Source organism: Sprattus sprattus, assembly GCF_963457725.1.
Source record: "Sprattus sprattus genome assembly, chromosome: 4".
NCBI classification, from domain to species: Eukaryota; Metazoa; Chordata; class Actinopteri; order Clupeiformes; family Clupeidae; genus Sprattus; species Sprattus sprattus.
In genome coordinates, this window is record NC_137923.1 from 12701569 (window position 1) to 12726632 (window position 25064).

At 42.3% G+C, this 25064-nt stretch overlaps 3 protein-coding genes across 3 annotated transcripts; 1 reads left to right on the top strand and 2 right to left on the bottom strand.

The window, feature by feature from the left end:
• Nucleotides 1-3150: 3150 nt before the first annotated feature.
• On the top strand, nt 3151-6242 carry ebi3 (Epstein-Barr virus induced 3; the record flags this gene model as incomplete). The annotated part of the gene is made up of 6 exons (XM_080836451.1): nt 3151-3289; nt 3503-3712; nt 4185-4311; nt 4440-4615; nt 5318-5484; nt 6093-6242. The coding sequence occupies 6 exons, from the start codon at nt 3151-3153 to the stop codon at nt 6240-6242; spliced, it is 969 nt and encodes a 322-aa protein (XP_080692577.1).
• Nucleotides 6243-6842: 600 nt separating this feature from the next.
• On the bottom strand, nt 6843-8957 carry odf3l2a (outer dense fiber of sperm tails 3-like 2a; the record flags this gene model as incomplete). Its single annotated transcript, XM_080836941.1, has 4 exons — nt 6843-7330; nt 7717-7830; nt 8410-8520; nt 8909-8957. The coding sequence occupies 4 exons, from the start codon at nt 8955-8957 to the stop codon at nt 6843-6845; spliced, it is 762 nt and encodes a 253-aa protein (XP_080693067.1).
• Nucleotides 8958-12786: 3829 nt separating this feature from the next.
• On the bottom strand, nt 12787-24196 carry crlf1a (cytokine receptor-like factor 1a). Its single transcript, XM_080836846.1, has 8 exons — nt 24093-24196; nt 22092-22370; nt 20542-20671; nt 19518-19687; nt 17808-17965; nt 15286-15454; nt 13566-13747; nt 12787-12847 (listed from the first exon to the last, which is right to left on the bottom strand). The coding sequence occupies exons 1-8, from the start codon at nt 24148-24150 to the stop codon at nt 12824-12826; spliced, it is 1170 nt and encodes a 389-aa protein (XP_080692972.1). The 5' UTR covers nt 24151-24196; the 3' UTR covers nt 12787-12823.
• Nucleotides 24197-25064: the final 868 nt, after the last annotated feature.

Below are 25064 nucleotides of genomic sequence, written 5' to 3' on the forward strand. Positions count from 1 at the left end.
AAACAGAAAACACTGCTAATCAAATGACAAAACTTCCATTTCCAAAGCTGTTGTGCAATTTGAAATCAAAACTTTAGCTCCTAGTTTGGAGAACAATTTATGGCAACATTGAAGTGAGTGGTGATCAGAGGGGCAGAGGAGTGAGAGTAAGAGGAGGAGGAGGAGGAAAATGATGAAAAGGAAGAGCAAGACGGAGAGCCATTACTGTATCTCTGATGAGTTTCAGGCCAATGTGTTCAACCATGTGGTCAACATGGGTTTGACCATGCAGGAGGCTGGCAAGGCTGGCCAGAGGGTTCAACCAAACATAAGCTGCTTCTCAGTTGCACCGATTCTCCGGACATTCGGACGTTTCCACAACTGATTACGTCCTATCAGCACAGAAACATTACTGTACTGTATTGTAATCCAATCAAATGTTCAAATCAAACTGTATTTTCAGATGTTTCACAACACAACAATTGTCGATATTGTCTTGAGCAAGAACAGGATGCAGTCTAGTTTTTTTGTCCTTTTGCTGTATTATTTTACATTTTTCTTTCATTTTTGAGTTAAAACATTATACAGTTACAATATTTTACAACAGAAGAAAGCATACAGTAACACTGGAGATGAAAAGGCATAATACTCCTGATAAGGCCTTCATACTAGTGTTTTCCCATTTCATAGTAGTGTTTTCCATTGAGCACATCAGTGTTCAATCAATGCTTAGAATGTCTACTCAAATAATGGTCTGTGTTTGTTGTTTGAAAACAAAATGCCCTTTTGAGGTGATAGTGTTTTGAAACCAAAGTGTCATTTTGCAAGAGATATAAAGGGTTTTGCATTTTGTGTGAGTGGTTTTGGGATTTGTGTTTAGAGCTAAGAGAAACCGAGGCATGCTTTGAAAAAATGTGTTTTAGGAAATGAGAAATACTGTAAGAAACTATTTATTTTACCAGAAAATAAAAAAAATACCGTCGCATGTTTCAGTTACAATCAATGATACAAACAAATAGCCTATATAATATATACCTAGCTTGGCAAAAGGATGAACATGTCTTACAGTATTTCTCTGTTCCTAAAATACATTTTTTCAAAGCATGCCTCGGTTTCTCTGAACACTAAACCCAAGTGCCAACTCCCTAAACCAATTCTGCTAAACTTTAAGCACAGTTCTCTGCTTTAAACACAGATTTCAATTGTTAACCGCACTTTCTTCTAAACACAACACACAATTCTCTGCTTTAGACACAGTTTTCAATTGTTAACCACATTTTCTTCAAAACACTAAACACCATCCTCTCTACTTTGCATACTTCATCAATGCCAAAACTTCCTTGTGTTCAAACAGAAAACACTGCTGATCAATTGGCAAAACTTCCATTTCCAAGGCTGTTGTGCAATTTGAAGTCAAAACTGTAGCTCCTAGTTTGGAGAACAATTTATGGCAACATTGAAGTGAGTGGTGATCAGAGAGGCAGAGGAGTGAGAGTAAGAGGAGGAGGAGGAGGAAAATGATGAAGAGGAAGAGCAAGACGGAGAGCCATTACTGTATCTCTGATGAGATTCAGGCCAATGCGTTCAAACATGTGGTCAACATGGGTTTGACCATGCAGGAGGCTGGTAAGGCTGGCCAGAGGGTTCAACCAAACATAAGCCGCTTCTCAGTTGCACCGATTCTCCTTCTCCTTCAGAAGAGAGAATGGGTAAGAAACACTACTATGACAGTACGTAAAACACTAGTTTGAATGCCTTATCAGGAGCATAGTATTCTTGTATTTACAGTAGAATATTTTACATTGTACTGTATTTGTAAAATTATAAACAAATACAAAGTGCAACCATTGATGACCAAGACATATTCCTAAACATCAATACAGTGAGCCTAGCCACATAGGACCATGTTCTTAGGCAGAACACCTCGAGAATGAAGCAGGTGTACAGGGTGCCTTTTGACAGAAACTCTGATAGAGTCAAACAATTACAGTATGATACGACTATGTGCAAGTAAGTCATATACGTTTCCACAACTGATTACGTCCTATCAGCACTGAAACATTACTGTACTGTATTGTAATCCAATCAAATGTTACTGTATTTTCAGATGTTTCACAACACAACAATTGTTGATATTGTTCTTGAGCAAGAACAGGATGCGGTCTAGTTTTTTTGTCCTTTTTTATTTTACATTTTTCTTTCTTTTTTTGTTGACTGTATCAATATCCTATTGTTTGTTCTGTGTAAATCATCTACACATTTGGTTGTGTTTGCTCTGATGTAAAGGCTACAGCACTTTTGAAAAAAAAAAAAGAAATCTTTACTGTAAGTCGTAACTGTCATATTTGAGTTAAAACATTATACAGTTACAATATTTTACAACAGGAGAAAGCGTACAGTAACACTGGAGACGAAAAGGCATAATACTCCTGATAAGGCCTTCATACTAGTGTTTTCCCATTTCATAGTAGTGTTTTCCATTGAGCACATCAGTGTTCAATCAATGCTTAGAATGTCTACTCAAATAATGGTCTGTGTTTGTTGTTTGAAAACAAAATGCGCTTTTGAGGTGACATAATAGTGTTTTGAAACCAAAGTGGCCTTTTGCAGGAGATATAAAGGGTTTTGCATTTTGTGTGAGTGGTTTTGGGATTTGTGTTTAGAGCTAAGAGAAACCGAGGCATGCTTTGAAAAAATGTGTTTTAGGAACAGAGAAATACTGTAAAATCAGTTTGACTGCTTCCAGGTTTAGGATGTCTATTTGGGGTGGACATTTGGATGAGACATCCGGTCAGTGAGGCAGGAGAGTGATAACACATTGAAATGATCCAGAGTGGATCGTATATGACACATATTATGACAGTCAGTGGCTTAAGTTAACCTGACTGATATTATCGACAAAATTATCACTGGTGAGTGAAAACGAGGAAAAGTTCAGATATTTTAAAGAATTATAAATTACATTTTTTCTTGATTTTATTTGTGCTGTATGCATCTTTTGTTTATTTATCTATTCATTTGATTATGTTAGGAACTTTCAGTCTCCTAGGCCGTGTTTAACATCTCTTACTGGAGTTCAGAATTGATTTACTTTCTGATGATTAACAAAGTGATGCAAGAGAAGGGTTTATCTTGTGTCAGTTGCCGCTGCTCTTTTAACCTTCTTTATACATGCAGATGTCATCGCCCATGTTCAGACACAGTATGTGCTGTTGGCACTACACATACGCTTATATTGCTCTCGTTATTCTTAGATCAGGGCTCTGTCAGGATTCATCAACTCAACCACCGAAAGGCCGACCCATCAGGGGTAAGAGAAGTGCAATGTCTTACATTTTCATGACTTCCTAAATTGTCTTTCCTTATTTAAAAAAAAGAAAGAAAATCCAGTTATTTCTGTATTGTTTTATTAACACAAACAAAGTGAACAGTGATTGTGCAATTAACGAAATCCAGTTATCCATTCGCTTTTCTGCTCTCACTCTTCTTTACTCGTCTTTATTTGGTTGACTGTGTGTCTCAGATGTGTATGTGGCAGTGGGATCAGAAGTGAAAGTGCTGTGTGATGGTGCTGCAGATGGAGAGCAGGTGGAGTGGAGACAGACTGGGTCTCTGGTCATGTCCGGCTCTCTGCTCCATCTCAACAGCACCAGGCTGGAGGACGGAGGCGTCTACACCTGCCACAGCCTCAGTGGACGAGACCACATCCTTCAGATGGATCTGAAACCTGGCTGTGGGTGTTTGAATGGTTTTGGAAATGTCATGTGAATGTCTGTGTGTGTGTGTGTGTGTGTGTGTGTGTGTGTGTGTGTGTGTGTGTGTGTGTGTGTGTGTGTGTGTGTGTGTGTGTGTGTGTGTGTGTGTGTGTGTGTGTGTGTGTGAGTGTGTGTGAGTGAGTGAGTGAGTGAGTGAGTGAGTGAGTGAGTGAGTGAGTGAGTGAGTGAGTGAGTGAGTGAGTGAGTGAGTGAGTGAGTGAGTGAGTGAGTGAGTGTGTGTGTGTGTGTGTGTGTGTGTGTGTGTGTGTGTGTGTGTGTGTGTGTGTGTGTGTGTGTGTGTGTGTGTGTGTGTGTGTGTTTTCATTTCTGGTCTAAGGTTTGATTGGTTGTATCTTCTCATTGAAGATTTCTTATCCACATAGAGTCTCATTTCCAGTGTGTGGACACTAAGCTAAGGGAAAATCAACACACAGTTATTGTCTCTTGCAGATCCCCCATCTCCTCCAAACATCAGCTGCTGGGTTGCTAGTTATCCTCTGAAGGCCTTGTGCTCATGGTCACAGACGTCACAGATGACAAACACCTATTTGCCAACACAGTACATCATCACCTACAGGTAGGAAAGCACTCTACAACCAAACACCAAGTTTTGACATGATGTGATGCTACATTATGTTACATAATGTTACATCTATGCTGATGTATTCTATATGTCTGTGATTTACTCTTATTTGGTCTTTTTAGAGATGGGGTCTCTGGCACGATCTACCCTTGCCACATTGTTCCTGCATCTCCTGACACTCTATGTGAAATGAAGACCCTTCAGGTCCTCGCCAGCAGGCCTTATATCATTAATATCACGGCCATCAATGCACTCGGCAGTGCCACAAAATTAATGTCATTTGATTTGGAGGAGAATGGTGAGGGTCTGTGATACTGTATTACTGCCAGCCATGCTTATCGTGACCACTGCAATCTTAGTTAGGCAGTTAGGTCAGGTAATGTGGAAGTGCTCTTCAAAGTCAGCAGTCAAGGCATATTTAAATTAAACATAAAGCCTTTTGCTGTCTCGTGAAACAGCATGTAGAGAAGCTCTCACACCAGAACGGCCACACAAATCACAGAGGTGAAAGTTATTTTTAACAATTTACAACACTAAAATATAGTATTTAGAGCAGTACAGTCAGTACCAATCATTTTTCAGGTCCGACTTATTAGACTAATTAGAAGGAATAGTTTGTCCCATTGATTGACATTTCAGTCTTCTTTTATTTACGTTTGCTGAAGCCAGACACTTTAATCAGGAGTCAGATTATTATTGGGAATTGCCACAGCGGCAATGAAGTCTGCCTACCAATGACAAAGTTTATAGGAAAGATAGAACATGTAGAAACTGTGTTCTTATACTATTTTATACTAATTGTATAATTGTACATACACCAGATTTAAACAAACTTGATGCCACCGATATGCTTTGTTAAATATTAAATTAAGGATGATTGAATGATCAGCAAAGGTCTTTCATTACTGTAAAATATATCTGGTGGTCTTACATTTTTTCCATTTGGTAATAACATTTGTCTAATATCAGGCTTATCCCCTGCTGATTCTTGCTATTGCAGTGAGGCCGGATCCTCCGGTGAATGTGAGAGTAGTGGCTAGCCAAGGGAGGCGGGTTCTGGTGAAGTGGAGTCATCCCCCATCCTGGCCACACCCCGTGCTCTTCCCCCTGAAGTACAAAGTCAGGTACTACTGGGGCTCCACTCGAGAACCAAGACACACTGTTGAAGTGAGTATCCCACATGCCCTACCCGTAGATGTGCACTCGCTGATCTGAGGAAGGTGCTGATTACACCAAGATCATGGGCTTGATACCCAGGGAGGACACATTCTGATATCAATTTATATCTGACTGAACAGTCTTTTTGGGTAAAGGTGTCTGCTGGATGACTGAGAGTACAGTATGATTCAATATTCATACAATTCACAGGAAGTTCAGAACATTACATACCACTAAAAAAAGATAGACCTTACTTGACAATTGACAAAATGATGTGTATTATTTTCGGTCCTTCACTAACATTGACTGTATTCAAAAAGGCAGTAGCGATGGGACTGAATGTCACTTGATGCTCGTTTATGTTGAACTTTATGGTTTGTTGTTTGTATGTAAATGTATTGAACTATGTAAAGTATGATTGCTTATCAAAAACAAACCATAAACATCAGCATTTGCATGTTTGGTTCATCAGTACTTGTGTGGCTTCTTCATGTTAATTCATATATTAAGTAGAGTTAATGAAAGAAACCTGAACGTCAAACCCCAGTTCTTCCTCAGTCTTCCAATACCCCTTGTATGTGTTCTCTGAATGGGACTAATCAGTGGTCCCTTTGCAGGTGGAATCGTATGACTCGTTAATGATCACTCTGGACAACCTTAAGGTGGGACGCACCTACCACTTTCAGGTGTCTGCACATGAACTGCTGGACTCCGGAACAGGAAGTGCCTGGAGTGAGCCTGTCAGTGCCACTGTGCTACGTCGCTAACACAGGACATCACTGCATGTAGTGTTATGTGTCAGAAAGAGGGGAACTGTTTGCAATTAATCCAGCTAATTGTGTACTTCTACTACTACTACTACTACTACATATAGTCATAATAAAAGTACAGCAGACACAAATCACAAGTCTTATATTCTGTATAATCTATTATTGTATTTGTACGAAATAAACCTAATAAATAAAATACTGTGGATATTAAACTGTGTGCAGAGGACTGAGACAGCTTTAATTTATTGAATGTTTGAATAATAAATGACTTATACAATACCATGAGACAATTAAAAAACATTATGTCCCTGATGGTCACTTTAATTATAAGTCAGGTTATTCAATGTTCTGTGGGCATTTCGGGTGGCCTACCTGTGATTATGAAGCCCTATGTTAAAGTCGTATGATTTTTCCATTTGGTAAAATTATTATTTAACTGAGCCTCCTTACCTTCTCTTATTGTGCAGACAGGCACTGTTCTCAGGGAGATGTTGTACAGTTATTGTAAACACACTGACATTGACTCACTGTGAAGTTAACTGACGTTGACAGCTCTGAACAGTCTCACGTAACGACACCTTCGTATTCATACACATCTCAATCTAACACATCAACCACCAGTGGAGTGACAAATTCAGAGTGCCTGATGCCCATAGAGAAGGAGGGTGGCCGTGGCAGGTGCACCACCACCCTTTCCGAGCTGTGCGTGCCCGGGCCAGGCGTGTGGGTGGCAGCGCTGGGGATGGATGAGCGGCTCTGCATGGAGAACGATGGCTGGCGGTTCAGGTAGACACTTGGGGCCGTGCTGTTGTACTTCCCGGGGCCTGGCGTCATGGCAAGGTCCTCCGACGGCGCGCCCGTTTTCAAGCGGCCCGACATAGAGTAGGAGGGGCTGGCTGGCTTGTTGGCCGTGTGGGCGCCCATGAGGGAGGGAAGAGTGTAGGAGTTGGGCGCAGGCACGGTGTCCGTGGCACGGTAGCGCGTGCGCGAGCCGATGGAGTAGGACGGGGGTCTGCAGTGGAGGTTCAGGGGCGGTGCTTTCTCCGGGCTGTAAGCCCCTGGGCCTGGAGTCTGGAACAGCTCAGCTATAGCAGAGATGGAGATGGACTATCAGAGGTTGAAGTAAGGAGGGACAATATACTGTGCTTGGCCCCATGTGCCATTACTGAATGCCACAAATAATAATATATTTTATGTTATCATACAATAACACATACAATAATAACATATTAGTTAGTAATAAAACAATAGTCTTGCAAGGATTGATGTTTATAGCTCCCATGCAGATCAGAGGGCAAGGAATAAACCAGACATAGTCACGCAGACAAGTAGACAGTCACGCAGACACGAGTTTTGAATAAATTGAGAATCAAGGAAGCAATTAGAGTTCATCTAGTGTCACAAGATTACTTTTCACATCATTGACAGAACATTTAGCAACATGATGACAACATAGTTAGGTGAAAGTAACCTGATCTCTTCTTCCTGCCCAGCATAGAGTAGGAGGGAGTGCCATCTCGACCGAAGCGAGTAATCTTCGCATCAATGTGATACTGTGGGCCAGGGCTGGAGTCAACAGATAGCACTACATACACATTCAAAGTTGATACAAAGTACAAATCACACTGTTATTTAATTGCAATACGTATTTATACGTTACTTAAATTGCATGGATAGAAATGTTGTCTCCCCTGATGAATATCATCCTCTATATTCTAACTCTCCATAAACTGCTATACAGTATACTGCTATGTATGTCCCAGGGCCCTTGTCCAGCGCTGGCTCTCCTGAATCTTAAAGGGTAACAACCCACACACCCCACCCCTCTTCCCCTAACTACGCCCCTGCTGCTTTTCGGAATCCATTACTTAGTATACCAGCCCTATGTATGTAACCCTTCAGAGTTGCATTTGTTTTTTATTCAGTCACAATCTGCTGACCTCTAGTGGATACGAGTGTAATACAGTGGCTGCTGTTTCTCGGTGCCACCCCTCATTTATATCTATAATTAGAAAGAATGACAAAAAACTGAGACGCCGACAAGAACGTAAATCTCAATTCCCTTTTGAAGGCAAGTCCCATTATCTTTGTCTGGGAACGTGCCCTTATACATAAATAGCTCTGAAGTCAAGAGTCGTTGCGTTGGCGAGGTGAGGTCTCTCACTATTGCTGCTCATGCGACTGTGGAAAGAGTAGGCCGGGCTGCTGGGCTTGGTGTAGTCATGGCCAATGTAACCAATTGTGGGAGGCAGAGCATAGCGTCCTGGACCTGGTCCTGAAGAAAGACAGATTCACAACACGAAAGCGTTTGTTGAAGTACCCCTCGAGTAAAAATAGAAAGCCTCCCAAGGGCCTTGCATAAGGTGCTTTTCCCAAAACAAGAATTACAGCCTGACTTGGACTGTTGATTGCATTCATCTAGAAATATTTGGAGTCAACTTTTGCAGCTAATAGTCGTGGCCGTATTTAATTTAATGTTCTGGGTTGTCACTCCAGAAATGTCAAATATGTGATCCAAATTAACTAATAGCTTGTGAGTTGTTATACTAAAAATCTACAAGCTGTCTCCCTCTTTTCTCAAACAATGGAGCGGTAGATTTATTCCAGGGAAATACAAAATCTGACGCACGTCAAAGTTCAGTCCAGGAAACTGCCACACTTACCCCGCTCTCTGCCAGCGATCATGGGCCTCCTCTTCAAGACCTCCCCCATGGACCACCAATCTTCCGCACCGCGTTAGCCCTTGCAGTGGAATCAACAGAGAGGCGTTTGTGCAACTCCTCCACTCCGACTCGAAACCTCTGTGGCTTTCATAGATCACCCCACTATCCAGTCTGAATAATGAATAATATATGACTTTTACGAGATGCAGAAACCTTATCCTCGTTTGAGGGAAGGGGGACGTTTTCAGCTTAACGTTCAACTTGTTGGCAGACACATTCTCATATGAATTATGACACACAATAACACTAATGAGATCATGTCAAACCCTTGTACAGCATCCAAAAAGAGACAGATGTTGAGCAACGCCTCAGTTTTCAGGAAGATGCTGACATTTAGAAAAACTCCCTTTAGACTCATAGAAAATCTTACCATTGTCAAAACAGAAAAGAGGCATAATTGACAAAACTGTGTAGAATCGCCCAGTGGAGGTGTCCACAATGCTGAATCTGTTTAGTTTTATTCCAACTCGTGAACACCTGGCTGTCCAAGCAAACTAACCCCAGAAGGGGGAGGGGGGGTGCTCAGTCTTGAAATAAGGATGGTGGAATGATGATACCGCCTGTAGACTACTGCACGCCATTTCTCATGGCTAAATTACAGTGCAACTACAGCAGATCCGATGGACAAATGTGTCACCTCGAGTCACGGCTACAGTCTCGAGTAACAGTATCTGTTAAGTAATCCTCAAGAACTCTGCACCGCCCGTCCACTTGCATAATCTCCCTCGTCCATCACTGTTATCAAATTCAATCTCTCTGGTACTCCAGTGACCTCTCCTGTGTCCTGAAGTAACACTGCCTATCAACTTCACCCCTATTGAGTTACTATTGTGGGCATGCAACACCATGGAATAAAAAAAAAATGCTGTGATGTGATTTTCTGATTGATCTAAATATTATTTTTATTCTCGTTGGCACCTCTTGAATAGCATATCATTTGGTCTTTATTGTTTTCTAGACAGATCGTTTAAACAATATCTTTGCATGAACATCAACCTCAAAGAAAGGACAGAGCCTGACGGCAAGTGTAAATGGAAACTGACCAGCAAACACACATTAAATATTAACCTGTTCTAACTCTGGACCTTGTGAGCTGTGTACAGGGGCCAGCGCAGGGGGCTGACCTGTAGGCCTATGTTTTTAGTCGGGTGACCAGATGCAAACAGACCAAATATGGGAGGAGTGGTATGTTTGTGTGGGACATATTACGCACGCTGAGAGGTAACCTAAAACTTTGATATAATGGCTGTCCAACTGAATAAGAAACAGTATTCTGCCTTTCAGCTCGTAAACATTTGTCTTCTAGTCGATTCCACAGCACACCAATTAGGCCATAAAAGATACAGTCACAGCTTTTGCTATATGAAAGATATTGTCAACACAGAGCTGTTTGTCATCCCAAAGGCATTCTAATTTTGCAACGTAACATGGGTTTATTGATAGTCATCCAACATGCATTGGCCATTACAGGCCCATCAAAGGCAACTGTCCTTAAGCAAAGCAGCAGGCATCATGCAGCTCAGGTCTTTCAAGTTATACTCCTGACCTGACCAAATCCAACTGCAACATAAATAAGGAACAAAATTAAATATCACATAAAATACAACAATTTAAAAATGCAAATCTTTTGGATGAGTAGCATGGTTAGAAGGGATAACAAATCAAAATAAAAAAAATAACTCTTTACACTTTTTTCACCCATTCAGGTTATTGTTTTTTCTTTGAGACCAGGATGTCGCCTGGTAGCTTTAACCTTTCACCTATCTATCTGCAAAGTTTGTGTACGTTTGGTTTTTGTGACATAACACAGTTAATCGGCCCCACAGTTTGATTAACGGCTCTTGATGACCGCCTTTACTGCACTCTTCTTAGTCATTGTATGAAAGCAAAACTCTTTACAAATCTTAGCTATGTTTCATTTGTATGAGACGAGTTGGTGATTTTGAGTTGTAGTGCTGTTCATTAGTGATGAGCGGCGCTGCTGTGTTTATTTCTGACAAATCAAAATTATCAATACAAATACGGGACATTATATCAGTTTGCAAAGGGTCAAAATGCTGTGCAGTACAGCGCAAAGTAGGACACCCGGTCACCCTACTTTCAAGTGGCCGACCGTCGCTGTGACATTACCTAAAACACTGCTGGACTTGGCATAGTGCGGATGTAACAACACCCAACCCGCTGCATTACTTCTTTCAGTGAATCACGAGCGCTTAATATGACCAATACAGATTGGATACGGAATGTAACATTTTCGTGTCATATCATAGGGCTTTCTTGTCATGTCTCGTCTGGCGCAGTGTGAGTGGGAACCACCCTGGAAACTCGGAGCTTTCCTTTCCAGCTCCCCACCAGTGTCACCCAGGCCGCGGGGTGAGTTACTGACCGTGGAGAGGGCCCTGAGACGTAGGTAATCTCTCAAAGCGACCGCTCACACACACATGAATTCACTCGCCTGTGGAGGATCGTAATCCGGCTTTTTCTGCGTGTTGCCTCGGGGCAGCTGGTCCTTTTTTGTTGTTTTGGAAGGAGGAGATATGCATTTTGCAGAATTGCGCAGGCATGTTACAACTGGAATAAATGATTGCACGCTCATTTTCAAGTTTGGTTGATCTCAAAGAATGTTTTGTATAACAATATTATGGTTTTAAAATTTCAGTCAGCAATATAATAAGTAACTATACATAATTTAGGGGAAACAAAAACATAACTTTGAACAATTTTAAATATGCTGATACAATTCAGTACAAAAATAAAAGCAGTGAAATGTATTCAAATATAAACACAACTATTCACAAACTGTTCATTGCTACAAACACCTTAACACCAGTAAATCCATTTTCTGTGAATTAGGATGCCAAAATAAAGTCGGGTGTTTAAGTCTAAGGAAGCAACGAGGGCGCCCCTTCTCAAATCCAGAGTCCGATCAAAAGAATCCTTGGCGTCTTTTCTTCCCTCTTAATCCATGGTTTAAGGGTGTTTACTTTGGGAGTACCGATTTGTCACGGCGTGAAAACTACAGTTTTCTTCTTTTCTTCCCATTCCGTTGTTTGACTGGGTGGTCATGGACAAAAGCGATACAAAGCAGTGATTTCATAAAGGCCCTAGCGTTCATACCCACAAATCATCCATAAATAGTGGCAGATTTCCAGTACATTGAAATCTGAGTTTAACAGTTGACTTCTTGGTGTGGGCTGTGATCACTCTGACCAACATAAAATGTGTGTTTTAAAAACGGAGGTATTACATGAGGTATACCTTACTGTGATAACTGTAAACTCCTCTTTCTCTTCCCCTGACAACACATTCATACCCCAACTGTTTTCTGGTCTGAGCAGAGAACATAATCATCTGGTTGCCCTTAACAGAAAAAAAATACATTAAATGGTTGCTGATGTTGTGTTATGGCTTTCATGCATTCTTTCAAAAGTTACACTTTCATAGCTGCTGGAGTTGTTTCAGAATGACCCTAAAGCAGATATAGACGGTGAGTCATCAGACATGTGTAAATTGCTTGGACATCATTCCAAGACGTCAATGTGCAAATCTCCTCTGTTGCTGACCTGGTCCCCCTTAGAAAATGATGTCTAGATAATGTCACCATGATAGGAGAGACCATTTTTGAAGTTTGTGCTTTGTCGTTACTGAAAGAGGGAATTAAGCAGGTTCTGTGCTGAAACAGAGTTCCTCTGCACCCCGCAAGCTTCTGCAGTCAGAAAAGTCTTTTTTAAATTCCATCTGCAACAGGCTCTTTTTCTTAGTAGGGAAGAGCCACACAACAGTCCAGACTGGAGAAGGTTAGGTCTCTCATACAAATATTAATGGCCCTCTTGGCACTGTATGAAAGCTCAGGTGCTAGGATTTATCGTCTTGAAAAACCTGGGAATAAAGATGCAAATCATTATACATACAGGTAAAATGTCTTTATAGTCACTAAAATTCATACTAAAATGAAATTAATTCAAGCAAATTAAGTTATCTTTCAAATGTGCATTCAAATAATGTATCAAAGGGCAGCATCAAGCCAGTGTATGGCAGCTTCCTGAAGTAGAAACAAGCACTAGGAAAACACTTCCAGATAACATCTGACTCAGACAAAGAAATACATTTGGCCCTAATATGGCACTGATCAGGACCAGGTCAGGCCCACATTTGGCCCGGACCCACTCCAAAATCTCCTTCTAACTGGACTTGGTTTAGTCCCTCTGGTCACCATTTGGAGCATGTCATTAAACAGAACAAACAGAACCACATCACACAGGGGGAACTTAAAAGAGCTAGATGGTCGGTTGGCTTTATTTACATGTGTATGTCAGAGTGCCTGTGTTGTGGTGTCTGGTGGAAGTTCCTGTGATTGTCGTAAAAAAAATTGTGCACTAACAAGGGAATTCATCTCGCTGAACTGTGTGAGGCTTCGAAGATACACAAACAACAAACTCAATAAAACTGCGACAGTGGAGACAGCTGGTCTGAGGAGGATGTAGTCGTCTACACAGACAATAGGGGTAAACAGACCAAGTCCTGATTTATAAACAGGGCAGAAGAAGTAGAGACTTAAAGGTTAAATAAATAAATAGGCTGTTGGGTCTTTACCTACCTGGTTGCGCGTTTTGTGGGATTTCTGCAGCCAGACCCGCCACTGGTCGTAGAGTTTGATGGACATGCTGCTGCAGCCGTAGGCGTGTTTGCGCACCCAGCCGAAGAACTGCTTGAGGTCCCGCCTTAACGTGGAGTTCTGCTGGCCCGACTTCGAGTCGCACGAGCCACCCGTCAGCCTCTCTGAGTACAAATCGCGAGAACAACCACATTTAAACACTCTGTCAAGGGATTGCTGCTCTGGACATTAGGCTTATCTTGTATCCGTGGCCGCAGTTTACACTGCACCCCAAACAAAAAGCCGGATAAAAATAAATCCTGGCCACTTTCAATAAATATCTGACTCCGTGCTTCCAGATGGCTAACACCGCAGCAAGGCGGAGGCAGAGAAGACGTAATCTGTGAATCTAGAGTGCGTGGGGAGCTTGAGGGGAAAAAATATCAAGTTAATGATCCCCTGTAGCTTTTTGGTGAACCACGAAATCGAGATGGGGATGACTTGGCTAATGTGTTTCATGTGTGAGTGCTCCACATGCGACTTGATTGCATTGTCTCGGCAATATGTGTTTTATTATGGGACGACACAGTGAGATTAGCGTAGATGCAGTAGAATCCACAGTGTGTTCTATTTGAGAACCTCTTTCATTGCACAGCACAGGCCAAGCTCTAGGGCACTATTGTTGTTTTATTCAGTGTGCTGTCAAACATGTTGAAAGTAATAAAAGTTGTTTTGGAGAAACAAACTTGACCTGTTTTGTGTTCTCATAATTACTTGAATAAAGATTGTATTCATTAAGTGCACGGCTGAAACAGACTTTAAACAATCAACTTTGTGGTTATAAAAGTGTAAACATCAATTTGAGAGTGGAAGGACTTCATCAGCTTAAATTTTATTATCTTTATCCCTATTGCTCCATTACCAATGTGCATTGTGTCAATGAACTTTACAGAACCAGAGGCCTAACCAAAGGTAAAATTAGCTGTTTTTGTTGCCAAAAAATGTATTCAAATAAAGATGCTATTTTGAGGGGACTGGACAACAATGGTATTTACCCGATAGTATACATGTGTGCTCTGCATTCTCTGCATCACGTTTCTTGGTTTGAGGTGCTATGAAGTGTATTTATTTAATTTTCATGGTGTCAGTAATGTGAACATAATATAATGACCCTAAACAATGAATCAGAATGAATTGAAATGGTGTGAAAGCTGCCTTTTTCCTATACCTTTGGAATAATGTAATCATTGTAGGTCTACTAACAAGTTACGAAAACCAAAAAGAAGTATTACACCTCTAAGCAAGCACAAAGACGACCGAGGCAAAGTAAAACTCGCCCTTGTATAAATAGTTTTTGACCAGAACCTAGCTCAACTGGGAAGACCAATTTCCCTGAGGCTAGCTAGTTTTACTGATATCTTATGTTTTACAGATATTTAATCAGTTTATTCACAATAAATGGCACTGGTGCATGCCACCCATGCTGAAACTGCTGGTTGCCTTTTTTGCACAACACTGTTCTCACTAAATAATATAGAAAAGAACCCTAACCTGCCAAGAGCCTACACTAGAATCAGAAATCAACTTCTTATACCAAGGGGGACATTTTTTGTCAGTTCACTACCTATGTCACATACGGCATGGAAATACGGCTGTTATTTATTTCAAGAGACAATTTAGTTTCTTTTTTGACTTTTTACACAAGTGTTCTTTCAGTACTCACCACTGAGTGGAGTGGAAGCTGCTGTGGGGTGGCTCCAGTCGCTCCAGATGCCAGCCTTCCTGGAGCCCAAGATGCCCACAGGGTTACAACGCACCTGGACAAAGTACACCGTGCCCGGCCTCAAGCCTGCCAGCCTACAGGAAGTCTGGTTCCCCACATCATCTACCACCTGTAGGAAGAGAGAGAGAAAGAGAGAGGGAGAGAGAGAGAGAGAGAGAAAGAGCAAGTCACATCAACATCAACGGCTTTCAAAACAAATGCCTTTCATGTTCTAACACCGACAGAACACTTCAAGCCACTCGGGACAAAGAGAGGGAATCGCTGTGCAATTCACGAACGGGTTCACACACGCTCCTCTATAGGTGGAGGGCTTTTTTAATGAGCTGAAAAAAACTCTTCACACTCCTCACTGCTTCAGGGAGGGGATATGAATGACACTTCCACCAAAGCCCACATTCAGTGTCGAAAAAGCCATTATGAGATGTTCACAGAATCGCACAAACAACACACATGCGTGCACAAACCCACACACACACAACACTCTCAAAGACCACACACACACACACACACACACACACACACACACACACACACACACACACACACACACACACACACACACACACACACACACACACACACACACACACACACACACACACACACACACACACACACACTGCCCCCAGAGTAAATCTGTTATCTATTAGTTATTACAGATTGAGTAATTGGCCCCGGCGAAGACAGCGCCAACAACGCGCAGACACGGCCCAGGCTGTTTATCCCTCCGCTAATTTCCCCTCTAAATACCAGAGAGAGTCCGGAGAGCAGCCTGCTGGGGCGTTAAGGTGGGCCAGATCTGGGCCGTATCTGTTTCTAGAGCTCGCTGCTACCCGGGCAGTTGTCAGAGAGGTAAAGCTGAGATGGAGATGCAGGACATAATAATGGAATGGAATAATGGAATAGCAGGCAGCATAGCAGGACATAATAATGAAAATTTGAAGTTTGTGAAGATGAGTGTGCAGTTATGTATTTGTGTTTGCAAGTTTTGAGAAATAGAGCGTGATTTCCCTCTCCCCACTCACACTCCAAAGTCATTATTTTAAGCATTTTAAGAAAATTGTGTCGTCTTGTGTCAATTTGAAGAAACAAAGGCATACTGTTTTGAGGTGGAATTCTTAAGAAAGCCTAATGCATGGCAAAGACATTAAAAACAAGTGGGTTTATGCATTGCAGCCATAGTGGCCTTCGTCAAGGCACAAAATGTCTAAATAAGACAAGCCCACTTGTTTTTGACTCCTTTGCCATTCTCTACTAAAGTCTTTCTGAAGATTTCTTAAATGGCTTTCTAAAAATGTCACTTCCAAACAGTGCACCTTTGTTTCTTTTCTAATTGATCAATATTTAGGTTCAGTTCAGTATCATTACAGCACAATCCTCTTGGAATAAACACACTAAGAGCTCACATTTCAGTTAATTTGAATGAATGCGCAAAAACAACCTGGTGATGTTAACCCTACATCTTAATAGAGAAATCTTGTGGCCAATGTTATGAGGCCAATATAGAGATAATAAGATTATGACTTGAGTCAATTTGGTTTACATGCATGCATTATGCTAGGTTGAGCATGTGAGCAACCAAAAAAGTATTCCTTTGTTTACAGCTTAAGAAATTGCAAATATTTATAAGGCACCATTATGTCATTGACTAAATTGTGTTTACGAAGCTCTTCCAATTCATGCCCTGACAGCATTGTGATGCAGAGCCATTTGAAACGTTCCACTTTATGTAACCAAAGCCTCTGCCCAGCCCAAGAGGAAACCTGCCTAATGATTGGGTCCATATGAGAAACTCAGGAATGGTGGAGTGAGATGCCTTCATTTGAGAGGCGAATTAAGGTCTGAATGTGCTAATGCCGTGTGCTTGCATTTCAACATCCTATTACAAATAAAATCTACTTTGTAAGCGTTGAAAAAGGGAACGTGAGAGAAAATAAATAAGTAAATAACTCTAGGAACTGAAATGGAGTTTAAAGCATTTGAAAGAGGAAAGAGGCGGGAGGCATGCAATAAAAACATGCCTTGACAACTACAACCCATTAAAACGACGTGGCACAACCCCACTTTTCAAATACTCTGTGGTGCATTAAGTCATACAGACATTGACACAGGCTCCATATCTACCATTAAATCATTCTAGGTCGCTTTGGTTCTGCCATTAAATTCTATACTATCATTTAAGTCACTTTGGATCTCACATTACATTCTATTCTATCATTCTATCAAAGTCACTTTGAATCTGTGCTGATATTTATGTTCATTCATTTGGCAGACACCCATCCTGTCCATTGTATTATATATTATTGTTGAAATTAAAAAAAAATCTGCAAATTGGACAAACATAACCATACACATAAACATAGGCATTACCAAACACATAAACATAGGCATTACCAAACACATAAACATTACCATACACATAAACATAAACATAAACATAAACATTAGTTGCAGCCACATACCTTCCAGTCGACGCTGTCCTCCAGCCGGTAGCGGATCTGGTACTTGGCCTGGAAGAGGAAGTCCTTGAGGGCGGGTGGGGTGCCCCAGCGGACACTCAGCTGGTCCTCCAGGTCACCCACGCGGCTCACGTGAACATTAGCGGGGGGGTCGGTTGTCACTAGAACCAGAGGTGAGGGTACAATCAGAGACAGGCGCTACCGCAGTAGAGAAAGAAATCAACTGTTTTCATTCACCCAGGACCAATGCCTGCCCCCTCGCTTTCATTCTGGAGCACTTGAGGGAATATTCTAATGTTATGCAGAGGTTTAACAGTGCATGTAGTAGTCGTCCGTTTATCAGAATCAACTTCAATAAATCAACTAATTAGCTTAATAAAGTCCGTTGACAGAGAACTTTAAAGAAATGTACAACATTTATAAACATTACAAATAAAAAAGTAACAGGATTCCTCTCATCATTTTGTCCTATAATACCAGTTTAACATCTGACCCTGGCATACGAAATTATTCTGACCCTGGCAACATGATTCTGTACTTCTCTTCGCCTGGAGAGTACAACATGAGTTTACCCTGAACTGTTCTGGCCCAACTCATTTGGAAATGAAAGAAAGGAAGCAGGGGAAAAAAGACCTTGACAACACAGAAGGCCACAGCCCCCCACCCCCCCCAAAAAAGCCTTGGAAGGATCCCAGGCGGAGTTCAGGACCAGGGTTAACAAGGCGTTTCATCACGGATACATTTAGTAAAAGAATGCACCACTTTAGCATGCACCTGTAGGCCAAGACACCTCAGCAAATCATGCCTGTAATCTGTAATAACCTTTAGCATGCCTGAGGGAGCAATAATGTTCCCTGTTGTGTGTGTGCATGGAGGCAGAGAGCATTTGGGTGTGGTGTGTGTGTGTGCACATCAGTGCGTCACGCTTCCAGTGGCACTCTCACACTGCTTCAGCATCACAGACAGGGGTGGGACCCCGAGACAAAGGCTGGGTAATTACAGGAGTGGAACACGTGGCCAACTGAGGAGATGCCTGAGAGTTTCCTCTCTTGCTTACCATGTTATCTTGTTAAAGTCTGTAATTCCATTTTTATGAAAGTTTCTGCAAAGCTTTTTTCTGTGTGGGGTTCCCATGAGAGTAAGGCATCTTGTTGGAGTTGTGGCCAGCCCTGCAGGACTCTAGGAGATAATAAGGGAATCTAAAGGGCTTTACAGGGCTGACTCTTACATCTCTGGTCAAAACCACTCAAGTATTACGGCCGGAGGGGGGTTTGTGGTTTTACGTGGATTACTCAAGAGCCTGTAAAATTCCATTCTCATAGGAGGGCGAGAGACGGAAGCCAGCGGGGTGTGTGTGAGGGCAAAAAAATATGTGTGTGTGACTGTGTGTGTGTGTATATGTATGTATGTGTGTGTGTGTGTGTGTGTGTGTGTGTGTGTGTGTGTGTGTGTGTGTGCATGCACGTGCGTGTCTTTGTGTGAGTGAAGGTGTCTGTGTGGGCGCAATGAATGAAACTTAAAAGGGGTATAAGCTTGTCAAAAGGAAAGGCGAGTCCACAGCAATTCGTCATAGCTCCACCCTGCTCCGTTGCCAAAGACAGACAGGGATGCTCTCGAGTTCCTTTCTCCCAATCTGGCCAACTACACCGTACAATAGTTCAGTGGCTACTGGGATAGGTCAAGAGGTCAAGAGGTCAAAGGTCCACCACTCACCCACGTCTAGGATGTCCAGGTAGATGATGTCGGAGACGGCCGTGCCCAGCTGATTGGACGCCTCCACCCATATCTCATAGGGTGTGAACAGGGCGAGGTCACGGGGGATGTAGCACGTGTACGGTTGGCCTGTGTTATAGTCCTCACACTCCTTCTCCTGCCCATACCACCTAAAGACCACAAAGACAAAGACGTAGACAAAGAGATACATGAGATTCAGAGAGGGAGAAAGGGAGAGCAGGGGGGATAGAGAAAGAGAGAAAAGGGGGGTGGGGGTGGGGGGAGCAGAGAGTGTGTGTTCTTGGAACCGAAAGCCTTTGAGCGGCATCTTTTCCTATCAACTTTTTCAGGCAAAATGGAAATTGATTTTTTTCTCAGGCATAAAGCAAAATTAAGCTTAATTGAATGGTTGTGTTTTTATATACAATTTCATACAGAGCATGAAGACTCCTAACATGTGCTTAAGGTTTTCAAATTACAAATGTGATTGTCTAAATCCTTGACCCGGTGCCAAGAGATTAAGCTCAGCGTGAATACTAAGGTTACTTACAGGTTTTACACAGGCTTAGACATTTTACATGCCTAAATGACTTGGATAAATCAGACCCTTGGTCAACTGGCAACACATCAAGAGAGTGCCTCATCAAAGCCTGGATTATAGGCTGTGAAGCTGTTAGAGGGTAGAATCTGAGATTCTGGCGAAAGGTTGTTGATATTTAAGCTTGACAGCCAATCAAACTTTACCCCCTTTTTTTCATGCTCCTGAAGCAACGTATTGATTGGCTGGAATAGTGCATGGCTCTGCCCAAAACTGGACAAATAGAGGATTGTAATTCGCTGGATTTCACAAAAGGTGTATTGGATTAGCATCTCGGACTCTACCTTTAAATGAGCAAGGAAGGGAGGGTGTAATTTGATCGGTTGATGAACTCAAATATCAACAACCTCCCCTCAGAATCTCAGACTGCATCCTGAAGCATGTCCACTGTGAGGAAGGGAAGGGGATAGGGGGCAGCTGGCTCACCTCAGCTTGTACTTCAGGGTGTATTTGGTTCTGATGAAGGTCTCGCCTTGTCCCCCCGGAGCCCACTTGCACGTAAGGTCCTTGGTGTTCCTGGACCAGCAGGTGAGGTTGATTGGCTTCACTGGAGGCACTGGACATAGACAGAGGGACCAGGGGGTAGGCAGAGGGAAACACACACACGAAAAAACACAATTCAGTTGACTGGTGTTAAAAGTCAGCAAAAGGCAGTAAAACACATTATAAAAAACCTGCGCGTAAACAAAGTCAAAGCAACAGATGTGAAAATGATCGTGAAGGTGCCGACAAAACCCCTTCGCTGTCCCACTGTGCAGGAGAAACAGCGGCGGGGCTTTCACGTCTTCAACAACGGATGAGCGCTTTCAGCTGTCCTCCTCGTTTAACTTCAGGACTCTTGCCAAGATTCCATTCAACTCCGAACAAAAGGCGGCGAGGGGAGAGTAAGTGTCGGCGTGCGATTATGGCCGACTGTGACGCGCAGGCCTGACTTCAGAGGAAGCTGAGGCTTAGCTTGGATGAACGCAACGTTTCAGACAGGCTCATCTTCTTGACATAAACGTTGTGTAAAAAAGAGTGTGTGAGTGTGTGTGTGTGTTTTTGTGTGTCCATAAACACAAATGTGAGTTTATTTTCCATGCAAGCATTACTGTGTTTATTCAAAAATGCAATGTATTTTTCTGTTAAAAAAACACCAGTCAATATAAGGTGTGAAAGGGCAGGAGCGTTGTGAAAGGGGCAGCGAAATAAAGACTGAGAGTGTGTTTGCATGTGTGTGTGTGTGCTCCTGTGAAAGTGAGTGTGTGTGTGTGTGAAAGAGCGACAAAGTGAAGTGTGTGAATAATAGAGAAAGTTGAGTGTGTGTGAGAGGCAGAGAAAGTAAGGGAGTGAGAGAAAGTTGAGTATGTGTGTGTCAGCAAGGGAGTGTGTGTATCTGTGTGTCAGCAAGGGAGTGTGTGTGTCAGCAAGGGAGTGTGTATGTATGCGTGTGTGTCTGTGTGTCAGGGAGTGTGTGTGTGTGTGTGAGAGAGAGAAAGTAAGGGCGAGTAAAAGTTAAGGAGTGAGGATGGAGTATAATGGACCACACAGGGGCTTAAAGTAAGCCACCAGAACATACAGCTATCTTAAGGGGCTTATATAAGTATGAGTTCATTGTTCAGAAAAAAAAAAATATTAAATACTGCAACAACTGCAACAACCAGGAGGTCAAATTTAAATGCTGTGAGCTCTGAACTCCCTGTCCCATCTGCTGCTTTCAACTCAACAGACACTGCCTCCCTCTCTTACTCTCCGTCTCTTTCTCTCCCTCTCGTTTTCTCCGTCCCTCTCTCTCTCTCTCTGTCGCTCTCTCTCTCTTCCTACATCTCTCTCTCTCTCACTCTCTCTTTCTCTCTCAACTTCAAATTCAAATAACCTTTACTGGCATGACCATTTCAAAGAATTCTCTCTCTCTACCTCTCTTTCTGTATGTTTCTCTCTCTCTTCCTCTTATCTGTCTGTTTGTCTGTCACTCTGTCTCCCCAGCAGGGACTTACTGCCGACGTAGAGGCAGGTGCCGGCGAGGACGTGTCCGCCGCTGTTGTGGCACACCAAGTTGTCCCCGGAGCGCTGGCGCGACCCAGGCAGTGGGGGGATGGTGACGCGGAGGGCCGTGGCACTGAGGACTTTGTAAGAACTGCTGGGCAGACGCTTGCCGTTCAGCGTCCAGAAGAGCGAGCTGGCGTGCAGGCCCAGCTCCGAGCTGACCGAGCAGGTGGCCGTCAGGCTGGTGCCGATCTGCACAGCCGGGTCTTGGGGGTAGATGCCAGCCAGCTCTGGGTTACAAAAAAGAGATGACTTAACTCTAACTGCCAAACTCTCTAAGTACTATTCAAATTGCAACTTAAATCATTAAGTAACCATTCCATGCGTACAAAGAATGATGAGGACATTTATTCATTTCGGAAATCTAACCCGACTGAGGTTCAGGCCTTTAGCTTCGAGAATAGAAAATGAAAATAAGTTATATACCTCAGAGACCAGTGTAATGGGATTGTTACTTAAGCTGAGCGTTTCCTATACACATGCTACACTTTTCATTACAAGGAGGTTATGCTTGGCCACTGAATTTCATTTAAATCACCTTTAAGCATGACAGCGTCACACCAAAGGCTCATAGGGGGAAGGAAAAATCTGGACTTGACACAAAACAAGCCTTTTCCTCTAAACATTTTAATGATAGTGGCAATTATCTCTATTTATTTTAACTGTCTGCATAGGAAATGGGCTGTGAAATATCATTTGTTTTCAGAAAGTCTCGTGAGGTAAGCCCAAAGGCCTGTGATCACGAAGGTAACACTCTAAACCAAGGCAAATATACAGCGCCTCGCCGTTAAGCCCAAGGATCAGCCCGCTCCCACTGTGATGATGAAAAATGGGAGGCTGTTTTGTGACGGTCTTCTCTGTGTTGTCATTCGGCAAGGTTACATGAAAGCCTGCTAATGTCTCTGTGTTACTCTCCTGAACTCTGTTTATATTCTGCTCAGGGCTCGGATCCAGCTGCGTGAGTGTGCTTTTAAAATTCAATACGCTTGCCTTCAGTGATCTTAGAGGGAAAGGGTGAAAGTGCTGTGATTCACTGCTTTTACATATTGACATTCATGTATACAGATTCACACAATTACATCCACAGTCTTTCAAGTAATTAATTAATTCTACTAAATTATTTAATTTTATAATTGAATGTATCAGGGGGGGTAAAGTTATTTAACTTAATTTGTTAAATTATTATACTGTAGCTTGTTGGGTTTAATTGGAGTAATTAAAACATTTGCAACTGCAAAAGCAAACTGAAACATTTTCAGCATGGCTTGGCAGAAATTTGCAGAAAGTACTGATAATACAGGCTACTCACTAATATGACTAAACCTTGCTGTGAAAGCAAGATGAGGCATAGGTAAGAAAAGACAATAGACTAAAGTGAACAGCCTTTGAACTGTGCAGGCAGTTTGTAGGCCTCTATGCGGTCGACATTAACTGATTAGTCAGACAAAGGTAAAACTGAGGAATGGGAAAACATTAAACACAAACTCTAAAATGCGCGGGGAAATTAAGTAACTGTTTTGTTGCGGCTCATAAAGTACCACTCTCCATGTGTTAAATTAATTATGGCCTGACCTGCTGAAATTCTAGCCCCTGTGAGATTTCTCAATAATAATATACATTTATGTAAAAATAAATAAAAAACACACTTCATATTGTCTAACAAAGACCTCCAGGCAAGGAATTAACTAATGTTTACTTGTTAAATGTTTCAGACAAATGACATTTGATGCTAAAATTTCACATGTGAAACTGACCATTTGTCAACTGACAATTTTTCGTCCAGCGATTTATGTTATGCTATGTGTTTCACAGAAGGCTGGTCTCACCTGGTTCTGTCACGGTAGGCCTATTGGTTAAACATCACTGGATGCGTCAAGAACTAGGGCATATACAGCCATGCAGTGATTAGTTGGTTGTAACCTACGCGTATCACATGCAACTCCTGTACTTACGGGTCGAGGAAGACAGCACACCAGGGGCAGTCAATATGAGAAACAATAACGTGATCATATTTCAAGGAATGTTCGTTTTCTCTCCGTACAACGAAACGAAATATCTTCTTATTCTTGGCGTAAATATTTCACACACGCATGCAGTCCGACGACACCAGATCCAGGACTCTTGATGTGGGAGCCTGTCCTTAGTTGGTTTGGCTATCGTATCCAAACAGGCGGCTTTGTGGATGTTAACAAGCAGTCCCAATTTCAAACATATGAGTTGGAAAACTTACTTCTCTACGTCTAGGTAAACTTGTGGTGTGTAATGTCCTTATGTCCAGTTTTGTCATAGTTTACCACGGTGAACTGCTAGAACACATTCAAGTTTATACTTTGTAAGCTCCTCCCCTGTCTTCCCACACAGTCACTAAGTCATTTTTGCCTCTTTCGTTCCTTTCCGTCTTTTCGTTGTCTCATTCCTTTCTCCCTTTGCGGCGCACGCTGCACACTCCGAGATTTGCCCGCGTTCCTCTTGGTTGACTCATGAATAGTAATACTGGAGGATTAGGTCACCTGTGTGCCGTCAGCCTTTGACAGCCTACAAAACGATGTATGTGTACAGCAAGCCCTCTACGGCATAGGCTATGTAAAACAAATCTGTACCCACAAAAAAGACCTACAGCTGTTGTCTTTTTTTCCCAACGTTGTGGTTGAAGTATGTCTACCTTTAAAGATTTGCACAGACAATCCGTATCCATTTTTGTATTAGCTGTTATGGGCTAACCCCTCACTAAGGCCTTTATAGGCCTACTCAATGTAGACCACAGAGGCAGCATGAAGAGAAGCAAGTCAATTGGCTACGGCATATTCGTCTTGGCGCAACGATGTTTGTGGAACGGTGTGATAACCCACAAGGTTATAGCGTTTGGTCGACTAGGCTACAGCAATTTTGACCAACCGGGCCTTGACTAGTAGAATGGAACAAGA